The 12,395-nt window shown below is 47.3% G+C and overlaps 1 protein-coding gene across 1 annotated transcript; it reads right to left on the bottom strand.

Moving 5' to 3' along the window:
* Positions 1-4,874: 4,874 nt before the first annotated feature.
* tent5c (terminal nucleotidyltransferase 5C) lies at positions 4,875-11,549 on the bottom strand. The gene is made up of 2 exons (XM_064311085.1): positions 11,392-11,549; positions 4,875-9,902 (listed from the first exon to the last, which is right to left on the bottom strand). Exon 2 carries the CDS (start codon positions 9,884-9,886, stop codon positions 8,726-8,728), a length of 1,161 nt encoding a protein of 386 aa, XP_064167155.1. The 5' UTR covers positions 9,887-9,902; positions 11,392-11,549; the 3' UTR covers positions 4,875-8,725.
* Between the last annotated feature and the right edge of the window lie 846 nt (positions 11,550-12,395).

The raw sequence follows: 12,395 nt of genomic DNA on the forward strand, positions 1-12,395 counted from the left end.
CTTGCAAGGGGTATGACATGTTCCTGTGCTCCAGTATGCAGTGCACCAACCATCGTATTACACGCTACTAACAACACATTATCATTCCCACCAATCTCACTACAAAATGGATTATATCAGGCGTCCCCACAAGGTCTATTTTATCACTTGTAATTTACGGCACTGCCTGAAAAGCATTTCAATGACGTTATTATTCTCGATCCCAAATTACAAACATCTTCACTCATATTCGCAGAAGAATTTAAAAAAATGAATCTTGTGAAGTAAAGTGACATGAAAGTACCTGATCTCTTTAGTTCTGATATCTGTGGTTCCTTAATAGCAAGAGAATGGAATACAAGGACACCGTGGTGTTTAGCCCTGTAAACTCAAAGTTTACACAGCACACACACGCAAGAGGAGTGTGCACCATGACAATGACGGACGTGAACCCGCAGGGCGGCGGCGGCGTCGGGCCCACGAGGCTGTGCTCTGAATCAGGGGCTGAGAGAGAGAGGCAGAGAGAGAGAGAGAGAGAGAGAGAGAGAGAGAGAGAGAGGCACAGCGAGCGTCTCAGGGAAACGCTGTAACTGCATGACAGGAAAGATGCAGTACAGCTCTCTCCGTTTCGGCCACAGGAACATCTGTGCCCCCCACACCCCCCCCGTCCTCGCACCACACCTCCTCACCTGTTTCTCGGCACTCCGTGGGCCTATAAACGACTCCCCCTCCAGAGAGCCGGCGTTTCGGGGGAAGTGGCTGCTGTTTGCGCAGCTTGCCTGTTTCCTGGAGAGGAGAGGCCGTTTGCTTAAGCTGTTGTTCCTCTCACGGCGCAGTCGCTCTTGCCAAGGTTCTTCCGGCTCAGAGAGCTGCGGCCCATCGCGCCGTGTACCCGCGACGAGTTTGCTTACGCCGGGACGCCGGACGCCCCCCAGATAGCGAGCGCCGCCGGACCGGATCTGCCCCGGCTGTGCTGACTTCGGCCCGGAATCAGAGCAGATCTGGCCCGAAGCCGCTCGCTGCCCACTAAAGAGGGTAACGCCACGGCCTGACATCAGGGCCACGAGGCCTGAGCCCAGCATCTCAGGCCACTTAGAAGGTTGTTATAAACAAGGCCTGAGCCCAGCATCTCAGGCCACTTAGAAGGTTGTTATAAACAAGGCCTGAGCCCAGCATCTCAGGCCACTTAGAAGGTTGTTATAAACAAGGCCTGAGCCCAGCATCTCAGGCCACTTAGAAGGTTGTTATAAACAAGGCCTGAGCCCAGCATCTCAGGCCCTTTAGAAGGTTGTTATAAACAAGGCCTGAGCCCAGCATCTCAGGCCCTTTAGAAGGTTGTTATAAACAAGGCCTGAGCCCAGCATCTCAGGCCCTTTAGAAGGTTGTTATAAACAAGGCCTGAGCCCAGCATCTCAGGCCATTTAGAAGGTTGTTATAAAAAGGCCTGAGCCCAGCATCTCAGGCCTTTAGAAGGTGTTATAAAAAGGCTGACCCAGCATCTCGGCCAGTTCAGCCGACCCAGCCTCAGGCTTGGTTATAAATTTGGGAATAAACTCATCCGACTGAAGCCGGCCTTGGGACAGAGGCGACACTCACTAAAGAGGGGACCATCGCCCGTGGCCGCGGCGCCCATGTCCCTCAAAGATGCGGGCTCCGCTGGTTGTCATGGCGAAAGGGGCGTGCGGCCGAGCGGTCTTGGCTGACGAAGGACCGAGTCCACTGGGTGACCTCCCTGTGACTCAGAGCGGCTCTGTTCAACACATGGACCTACCCCCAGCGCAAACATCCATTCTGTCACTGGCTGAAATTATCGCAGCAGATGTGACCAGTCATCATTCTGTATGATTACTCTCCATACGAATGGACTGTTGGAATACATATCTTATATCTGCAAAGCAAAAAAACCTTGGTCAACCACAGAGCTTTAAAGCGCTGGAGGCTCTTGTCCCTCTGGACTCAAAGACGGGAACGTACGATCGCATTGAGGCCTTCTTGCTAATCAAGGAGCAGTAAAACCTGCGATAACAGGACGTGAAGGCAGATTCGATACACACGTGGCATCGCTTTCCTGAATTTGCTCCATCTCCCAGTGCCGTATCTGCAGAGCAGCGGTTGGTAGGATGTCCTTTTTAAAAAAATAAAAAATAAATATGCTGACATACCAAATACTGGCTGATGTGGAAAAAACCACAGCTGATATGAAGATAGGTTCCAGGAGCAGCACTAATCTGAATTTCCATGTAGCGCTCTCTCCCTCTCTCGTGCTTACACACACATCACACAATCGTGATGATACATTTACTAGACGGGTTGCCATTCCACCAGCACCTTTTCTACACTTCAACTCACATTTCATTGTGCATCTGTGACTCGGGGATATTAAGGTCCTTTACTGTCCCTGTGATGGCACAGTATGGTGAAAGTCTTTAAAAAAGGGCACACTTTAAGCAGTTATAGCTGGGGGGGCAGGGGGTGGGGAGGCAGCAGTCAGAGGGGAGCTGAACTTCTCGCTGCTCAGCTCTTTGCGCTGCTGTGAAAGTTGGGTCGGGCTCTTCCATTAGCTCCGCCTGTGAGCATTCTGCTGCGTACCACGCTTCTTTTGTCCATCCCTGTACATTCCAGCAGTATTCCAGAAATCATACATTGTGCACCCTCAGTTAAACAGCAGCCCATGGGGGGGGGGGGGGGGGGGGGGGGGGAAGGGGGGTTCCGTTATTGTCATTTCTGGACAGCCGGTTGGGTGTTCTGGGTGGTGTGAGAGCACACTGTGCCCGCACACACACACCCAATTAAAAACTGCACACTCATATAGGGATAAAATGCACACACACCGGCACACACCCACGCACAAATAAAAACCACACACTCATATGGGGATAAAATTCAAACACAAACACACATACACACTTGTGCACACACACGTACATGAATAAAAATCGCACATGTAGGAATAAAATACACCCACGCACAAGCACACACCGGGACACACCAACGCACAAATAAAAACCATACACACACACACACACAAGCACACACAGAAACCACACACTCATATAGAGATACAGACAGAACATCTCAGCTAGGCATACACGTTCATGTGACACATGAGACTCAGGTCTTTGCAAATTAACATTGCATTAGTGGAACCCTCGCAAAGTGAGAATGCAGGAAAAAAAAATACACAAGAATGTTGTTTAAAAGGCCACGTTTTCATCACCGATTGTGTGCACAATGCACATAATGAAAAACTGTATTACAGGAAATCCCACTGATGCACACCAACGGTACCTGCCCATGCTGCACAGTTTTCACAGCTAATTTCCACCCTGTCAACACATGACGGTACCCATAGGCTGTCACTTATGTAACACCTAAAAATACGGCAGCGGGTAGGGGAAGCAAAAAATCTGACACGCTGTGACATAAAACTCTTTTGTTGTAAAATAGTCATTTCCTTGTGGGTCCAGTTTTTCCAGTTCTGCTTAACAAAAAAAAAAACCCCCTTTTAAACCATTGCACTGCAGCCTTCTAACAGGGAGACACTACCTTAGAACAGAGCTGATATTTCCATCTGCTCAGATGTTCTTTTTAATATCTATGACCCTGAACCTAAAATAAAGCCCCAGCGCATCAGTAGTGTGCACAGCACAGGCAGGTCCACCGCACACCTGCACAGTTCTCATGACCTTTCACAGTCCCTCCCCCAGCCCCGGCAGAGCGAGGGGAGGGCAGGGGTGGAAAAAGCCAGGAGACTGAGGGACGTGAGCAGGTAAGGGGCCGCGTCACCTCCAACGCCTCACACGCAGGTGACTCCCCCACCCACCCCCCCGCCCCCCCATCAGCGGGCCGTCCGGTGTCACAAGCCGCGAGGCCCTCATGACTCACGTGGTTTCGGGGCCGAGGAGCCAAGCGGAAAATGACTGGCGCGAGAGGCGGTGTCGGAGCGCGCTACACACAAATCACCTCAGAGATCAAAGCGTAGGCAGCACGTACAAACCCCCCGCGGACCGTTCCATCAGGGGCTACGGGGAACAGGAGCAGCCGGACCGCACTCTCATTTACATGAGCAGGCAGTTTAAACAGACCAGCCTCCTCTCAGCGATTCCTTCTGAACACCGTAAGGCGCGAGATCGCAAATACGTGATCAGGGTGTTCTTAACTGAACATTCCAATGCTGATGTGACACCCACAGCTGGTAACTGGAAGCAATGGAGGTCTAGAATACAGACTTAGAATTTTAGGGGGGAAAAAAAAAGACATTCCAAAAAAACCTACTCTTAAGCACAGCCCATGCCCTCCAGCGCACAGGTCCATGTTCGCCAACGTACGCGCTGCCAAAGGAAGCTACGGGACGGATATCTTTAGACCCGCGCACGCCGCTGTGCGCGGTGAGGCAGCACGAGGGACAGCGTGCTCAGGGCAGGTTTTATTTTTACTGTCCTTCCCAGAAACCTGCGACCCTGCTAAAATGGCATGACTGAAGGAGCAGATGGCCTTGGGGGGGGGGGGGCCCATAACCCTTAGTAAAAATGGCAGAGACTTCAGCGGAGAGAAGCAGACTATTGTCACGCTCACAGGAGGGGCAAAAAGACCAAAGTAACGGTCTGCGTTTAATTATGCCATTATGCTGCTCGCAAAGGCTGATCAAGGTAACCACTCCGAAGCTGAAACTGATTTATGCGGCACGTTTTGTGAAGTGGAAATCGATTTATGCGGTATGTTTTGTAAACTCTATTGTGATGTGCGCAGCTATTTAAAAGTAAGACCGACACAACACCTTTATCATTACGGTTCCAAGTTGGAAGTGAAGGATAACGGGAGCCATTTTCTCACCACATCAGAAAAACAGGAACACACTCCGCTGCACCAAAAAAAAAAACCAACGACAGGTGGAAGCGAGTTCAAATACTTTATTCATTTATTCTCTGTTCATACACTTCCCGAAGTACATTTCCATCCAGGGAAAACTGAAGTGAGTGGAAAAGTGCTTTAAAAAAAAAAATAAAAAGAAAAAGAAAACTGCAAATGAGCATAATAAAGCAAAGGCAGGCACTGCTTTGCATTAACTATTGTATGGAATTGTGAGAATTTCATATACCTCCATTTCTATCTGGCACTCAAATTAGAATGCACAAAGGCAACCCCACAAATACATACACCAAATGCACACAGCCCACCTATGACTCCAAAAAAAACCTATGCAAAAGTGCAAAAAAGGAGAAGAAAAAAGAAAAAAAAAAAATGTCACAACAGGTTTCCTAATACTTATCCAATGTGTAAGATTTGCAAAATAACACAAACCGCACCCTACCTCCCCTTACCGCAAACAATCTACGGCTGCTGAGGCTCCTTTTACACTCAGATGCTAGGCTTAAAGCAAGGTAGGCACAGAGGAAAAAAGCACACTTATTAAACATGGTGGGGGGGGGGGGTGGGGGGGGCAAAATTCACACTCAGTTTCATATGGAATTCCCACATTTCAGGAAGAAAAAAAAACGAAAACATTTAAGCCATAAGACAGTGTACAGCGTGCCTTTTACACAAAACTTAAAATCATTTTTTGCAAGAAAATCACTAACGCAAGACCTTTATTGTCAAAATGTAGACGACCCCTTTAGAAGTGATAGAGCCAAGCATCGTTGGCTTAAGTGCATCTCGACAAGACGGACTTGTCATTTCCCATTACTGTGCAAACAGAGGAGACGCCTCCTTTCCCCAGAAGCCAGAGAAACCTTATTTGGACTTGGACCGACTTGGTCTACGATGCTGAAGTATGCTCATGTTTCTGCAACAGACACAAGTCTCTCGCAGGGAACCCTCCAGAACAAAGGGGGGTGGGGGGCGGGGGGGGGGGGGGGTTCAAACAGTCACTAATCCAGAGATGGGGGGAGATTAATTCATAGCTCAAAGTCCAAAACTCATTCACCGTAAATAGATAATCCCAAAAAACAAACAAACAAAAAAGAGGGGTCGGTGGGCGATAGCCCTGCATTAAACACAAAAGTATCTCCCTGAGGTGTTGTCCTCTGGCCACCCGCCCCCTCGCCCCCCCCCTCCCTCCTCCTCCTGCCTCACTAGCTGCAGGGACTTCTACATTCAGAGCTCTCTGGGTGGGGAGCTGCACACAGCATTTTTTTTTAAAGTGCTTTGAGAGTCTGGCTCTTCATTACTCCACTTCAGGGCGGTTTTTTCTTTTCTTTTTTTTTTTTTTTAATTAAACTTTTTTTTCCACCTTTGCATCTCGAGACTTTTTGGCTTTAGCAATAAGAAAAAAACAAAACAAAACAAAGAGAACACAAAGCAGCATTCACGCAGCCCTTTATCACACGTGAAAAACCACACGAGTCGGACAGACGAGGAGGAGACGCGAGGAGGGGGACATGAAGGGGGGGGGGGGGCGCTCACGGCCTGCGGAACGAGAAGGGCCCGGCCGGCGGAGCCAGCGCCGGAGGAGCAGCGCTGGCACCGCGCAAACGCACCCACACGCACGCACGCCGCGCATTTGCTTGAACCAGATCCATATTCAAAATCACTCAAACCTCAATCCAGTTATGTGGGTAATTGCATCTGATATTTAACTTAATGCAAACGTTGTCTCTCATAAACGTCGTTCCTGAAACGTGCAAGGAATTGCAGGAAGGCGGGGGGGGGAAAGAAAAAGAAAGAGAAACAACTTTCTTACATAACACTTTAAAAAAATCTTTATCTGCACCCTCCCATATACAACCAGCACAAGATTAAGGCACTTTATTTTTTTTTTTTTTACTTTTCCCTTTATTTCCTGCTTCATCACTAGAACATAGACTTTGGTCAACACTAAATTTCCCAACAGCCCCATGAGACACACACACAAGCACACACACACACACAGGGACAGCACACATGGACACGCACGCACGTGTGTTCCAACACACACACACACACACACACATATGCACACACACACACACACACACACACACACAAAAGCTTCAAACCTGGGCAAGCTGACCCAGGGGCATGCCCAACTCCAACAGAGGGGCTACAGTGACCCTGTCCATCAAACTATCTCATGTTTAAAAAAGGCTTGGTCACGCCCCGCCCCAAGTGGAGCACAGATAAGGGGAGGCCTGTGCTATCATGCACACAGCACGTTTGTACAGGCTGAACCATCCCCGTGCTGGTAAACGTGAACCGCGGGCCACAGCCACAGGCTCAGCAGGGGGCTAAAGGGAAACCGATATTCCTCCGACTGAAGCTAACGCCACGCGGAAGCCACATCCAATCAGACAGCCCCTCGACTCCGGACTGCCATTTAAAAAGGTGTTACCGTTCTGCCGAGGAAACCAGGCGCCCTCTTAAAAATCTCTGGGTCAGGAGAAGTTTAAGAGGGAAGGTACGCGGCTCTGGCCCGGTCGCGGCGCAGCGGCGCCGACGTCAGCAGGGCAGAGTCACAGTCCGTGAAGTTTAAGCCTTACCAAAAAAAAAAAAAAAAAAAAAAAACCGCAGTGACTATGCAGATCTACACTGTGCTTTCGCAAATCAGACTCCTACAGATTGGACAGATAATCTACTTTCAGCCTATTTTTACACTTACACAAACTCGCAAACTAGACTCCTCTGCCCAAATTAAGCGAAGGGAAAAGCCCCCCCCCCGCGCGTGCGTGCATACGTACGCACAGGGAATGAGTCAGCCTCACACACACACAGGCAGGGCGGTCGCCGTGCCAACCACGCTCATACCTCACTACCTCCGAGGATAATTATAGATCACGGCGGCGGCCATTGGCTGGCCTTCGCCGGACCGGCATCCCATTTCAGCAGACGGCGGCGCTAAAAAGACCGGCGGGCGATTCCCCGGGGATCGGCGGAGATCCTTTTAAGGTAAAGAGACCGGTCAGACCCCCGCAGAGCCAGCCCGACACAGCGACCGGTCCGTCCTACACGCTACTGTAGGGCTAACCCCCGCCGAGCAAAGCTTACGTTCGGAGCGCAACACATCTACACAAATCCCACTGGGGGGGGAAAAAAATGTTTTTTTTAATTTACAAGAAACTTTTAATTTGATTTTTTTTGTGTCTTTTTTTTTTTTTTTTTTTTTTTTAAATAGAGGTTTCTTTCCACTTTAAATCTTTTTGGGGGCTTGATAGAAAGGTAATGTTGAGTCACCTTACCAACCAAAATAATTCTAAATATAGGCTAGATCACATACAATGTCCACCCAAACAAACTAATTTTTTTTCCTTTTCTCGTGGAGCACAAACACCACCTGGGAAATCCTCTGATATTTGACTTTTTTCCATCTTTTTTTAATCATTCTTTTCATCCCAGTTTTCATTTCATGACACACAAAATCAATCCAAGTCATAGGACTCCTGCAACGAGAGTACAACTCAATCCTTTACCCCCTTTTTTCTCTCTCTTTTTCTTATGGGGGGGGGGGGGGGGGGGTGTCACCAAAGATATCTTTTTTGTTTGGACATTAAATTACTCTTCACATTCAGATTTGCAAAAAAAAAAACCTTTTACAACCTGAGAAGACAAATTACGTCAAAGAAATGCAGAAAACAAATAACACTTAAAAGAAAAGAAAAAAGTCACTTTGGGTCCTCAAATATTCTTGTCACCTCTGTAGAGAAGGAATGAGGTGGGGGGGGGGGGGGGCGGGGGGGTAAATGCTTGTCCTTTTTAAACAGATCCTTTAAACCTACAGAGCCAGATAAGACTTATCTGCCATTCTGAGTCAGTGACCTTTCAGTTTCGTCCATCAGTTACATGGCAGCCATGTTGGAATTGACTGGTTGCATGAGGCCACGTAGTAGTTACTGAAATTGGGGTCTCTGACATACGGGGCCGGTTGGTAATAGCAGGTGACACTGGAGGCGTCTGGAATGGCGTTCTGTTCCGCCAGCACCCTGAAGGCCGTCAGCGAGATGAGGCTGAGCGTCTGCCGCCTCTCGTGTCCCATCAGGCACACCGTACTCTCGTTGACCACCCGGCGCAGGATCATGAGGTAGTCGTACTTGCTGTTCTCCTCGCCGATGAAGTGGCTCTGGAGGTAGGACTCCAGCTTCCGCTGCTGCTCGCGGATGTCGGGGAAGTCGATGAAGAAGCGCGAGCACATGTAGCGCTCCAGGGCCTTGAACTCCTCCTCGTCCGTGGGCTTGAAGTCCCTCACCAGGAGGTTGCAGTACTTCAGCAGGCCGCCGCCGCGGATCTCCTCCGGCCTCTTGGTGGCGATCAGTTTGTTCTTGAGGTGGTCGAGGGACGCGCCGAAGTCCCCGTACACGCTCTCCCCGACCACGGTGGGGTGGAAGTGCTGGGTCATGGGGTTTTCGGAAACCTCGTAGTAGGAGAGCAGAGTGTCCAGGATGATCTGGAACGAGTCCACGCTGAACTCGAACTGCCGGCGGATGGAGTCCACGAACTTCAGCTCCACGTTGCGGCCGTTGTTGTTCGAGAGAGAGATCAGGCTCCACCTGTCCGAATCGGTGTAGACCTTCACCAGTTTCTGCACATAAGCCTCTTTCAGGGTCATGGGGGTGATCTTCTCCTTGTTCACCCCTTCTGGCAGAAAGTCCAAGAGGGTGCCTAAAACCACATCCTTGATGATCTGAAACTCTGCTTCATGAGGGAGGTCAACCCTGAAAATGACATCCAGGTCCTTGTAACTCCACCCATTGTCCTGCACCAGCACGTGGCTGGCAGTGGAGCCATTCAAGCGCACATCTTTGACTTTTATTCCTCTATGCTCCAGCTGATTTCGGACCATCTGCACAATGTCTTTCAGACGCACCTCCAAGGTGGGGAAGTTCCCTCGACCGTGAACCGGTACAGCCTCGGTAAGGACCTCGTTCAGACGACTCACCTGATCCCAGTTCAACACACTGCAGGACTCACAGCCACTACTGCTGGTAGCTTCTGCCATGTTATCCACAAGATTTCTTCAAAACAAAATAAGGTGGGGAGGAAAAACAGGAAATTAGAAATACCGTAGCAGTAGCATTTTTAAATAAAAAAAAACAAAAAAAACTGTGGTTTGTCATGGATCTCACAACAAAAAAAAGCATACGCACCTATCTCCAAAATTTGACTGACTGAACTAAGCATACGGTGGGTGCACGCGCATGCGAGTGAATACAATTGCAAACGAAATATATCCGATTCACTAAAGAACAAAAAAAGACAATGTATGGGATATGGTTAAAATGCACAATTCAAAACATGAATTCACAGTGTATCGCTGTTGTTCCAGAACAGCAAGCATGCTTTCATTGCATGCCTCCCCAATGAAAACGTATTCACGTCATGTAGCTTTAGTTAACCAAACCAACTTAACATTAGCCGGGCTGTACAATGCTCCCATTTTACCAGCATTTGCTCCTAAAAACTTATGTGTGCTCAGTGGAAAAATAATTTTGGAGCACATGTACTGACTGGAATGTATTTTTGTGCCCCTAGATTTTTCAGTTTCGAAGAACATGCGCTCCTTGGTCAGTGCAGAGCCCTGATTAGTTAATAACCTTATCTTTCTCGTCAAACGCGATATACGATGTTCAACTTGCTTCACTCAGTAAAGTAATAGGCAGCTGCTATCTAACGGTATACCATCAACTTAACTAATTAGCCAGTCACCAAAATGCAAAAACGGTATATTGCTAGCAAACTAGCAACTTTGGTTCACACAGCTAAAACGAGGGACCACACTAACGTTACCAAGTAAACTATACTTGCTAGCCAGCAGGCAAACTTGGAGAACACATTCAAAAGCGTACATTAACTATAACACACCATAGTGCGTGCAATCAAACACTAGCCTAACAAGGAAACTTACTGACATTTATAAAAGGCATCAGGTTAGCCAGTCATCTCGTGTAACGATCAGCTGGCCAGCTGGCAAGCGAAAGTAACGTATTGGCTTGACGATAGTAATGTTATGTCATTGTGCCAGCAAGCCAGCCATCCAACTACCTAGCTAGCAAGCAAAATCCGAGTTAGAACAGAAAAGTTAACGTAGCAGAAATCTCAGTATCCAGGGTATCTGTAGCCTTTTGAAAATTATTGAATTAACACAACTATTCAGCAATCTAATCTTGTTAGCGAACAAAACTAAATTTATTCAATTTAGTAGCTCATGTAGTTACGCTCTTGCTACGGTTATGCAACCCAAGTCACCAAGCTAGACGAGCCATCTATAGCCATCAAGAATTTAGTGAAAACCCAAAAATGTTCACACTAAACACTTGTTTTTAGTTTGTGATAACGTTATACTACCTAGCCAGCTGGCTTTTTAGCGCTGGTCAGATAAACCAAACCCCCAGTTCAGAATATACTGTGCGGGTAATTTACAATTTAACAGCTAGCTCGACAGCAAGATTGCGTGATCAGAAAGCAATAACGTGGTCCAACAACATAAACATTAATTATACTTACTATGCAGATTGAATCCTCTCAAGGCATTCAAATAGACTGGAACGGTCTTCAAAAACTTCAGCCTGGTATTGGCGTCTAACCTCACCAAACACGATACACGCCTACTGTACTGTGAACAGGAGAGAAGAGCGCGTTCTTATATGCCGAAGAACGCCAGTTTGAAAGGAAAGGTCCAAAACTTCGTAGCCACGCCGCACTACTTTACACGAATATATTTGTATCTATTGTATCTATAAAAAATATTGACACACGTAACCGAAATTAGCACAATTCAGAGAAATTAAATGTATTCGATATTGAAATTGTAACAATTCAGTAAAATAAGGTAAGACACCGTAGATTTAGTGAAAAAAGTAATCGTTTGCTCGTATCAATACGCCGAAGTACACTTGTGATTGGTCGACAGAATTTTGTGTTGCTAGGTAACTGTAGCGTTTGCAAGATTTAAAAGGTGCATGGCGGCATGCCTGCCAAACAAGTTGTCAATACTATGAAACAAAAACAAAAATGAACAAAAACAACAACAACAACAATAACAACAACAACAACAGATGTATTTCAGAAATAGCAATTGTTGAGTATGCAACCTTATGCTAACACAGTAGCATTCAATATTACGAATGCAGTATTGTTTGACAAGGCTTCTTGTCACACACATGGTTATTAGAAAGAGAAGGATTTATGTTGTTGCTTTGTTGTTGATCTGGATCAGTTGTGATCAGACTGAGAATGTTACCTTACAGAAAAAAGCCAGCTACACAAGTAAAAGCTGGGACAGAAGGAAATCCTTAGGATTATCCAGTGAGGATAGCTGGGAAATTATTGATTACTGCTGGCTTAGATCTCAGAATATGATACTCCTTCTCACTTGGAGAGGGTATTAGACACTATTATACCTGCTGAAAATTCCACATTAAACCAGCCTAAGGTGGTTTTCAACACTTTTAGCTGGTCAAGCAGCTGTTCAACAGCTGACCATCCTATATAGTCAGCTAGTCCACCAG

This window comes from Anguilla rostrata, chromosome 15 (assembly GCF_018555375.3).
Source record: "Anguilla rostrata isolate EN2019 chromosome 15, ASM1855537v3, whole genome shotgun sequence".
Classification (NCBI taxonomy): domain Eukaryota; kingdom Metazoa; phylum Chordata; class Actinopteri; order Anguilliformes; family Anguillidae; genus Anguilla; species Anguilla rostrata.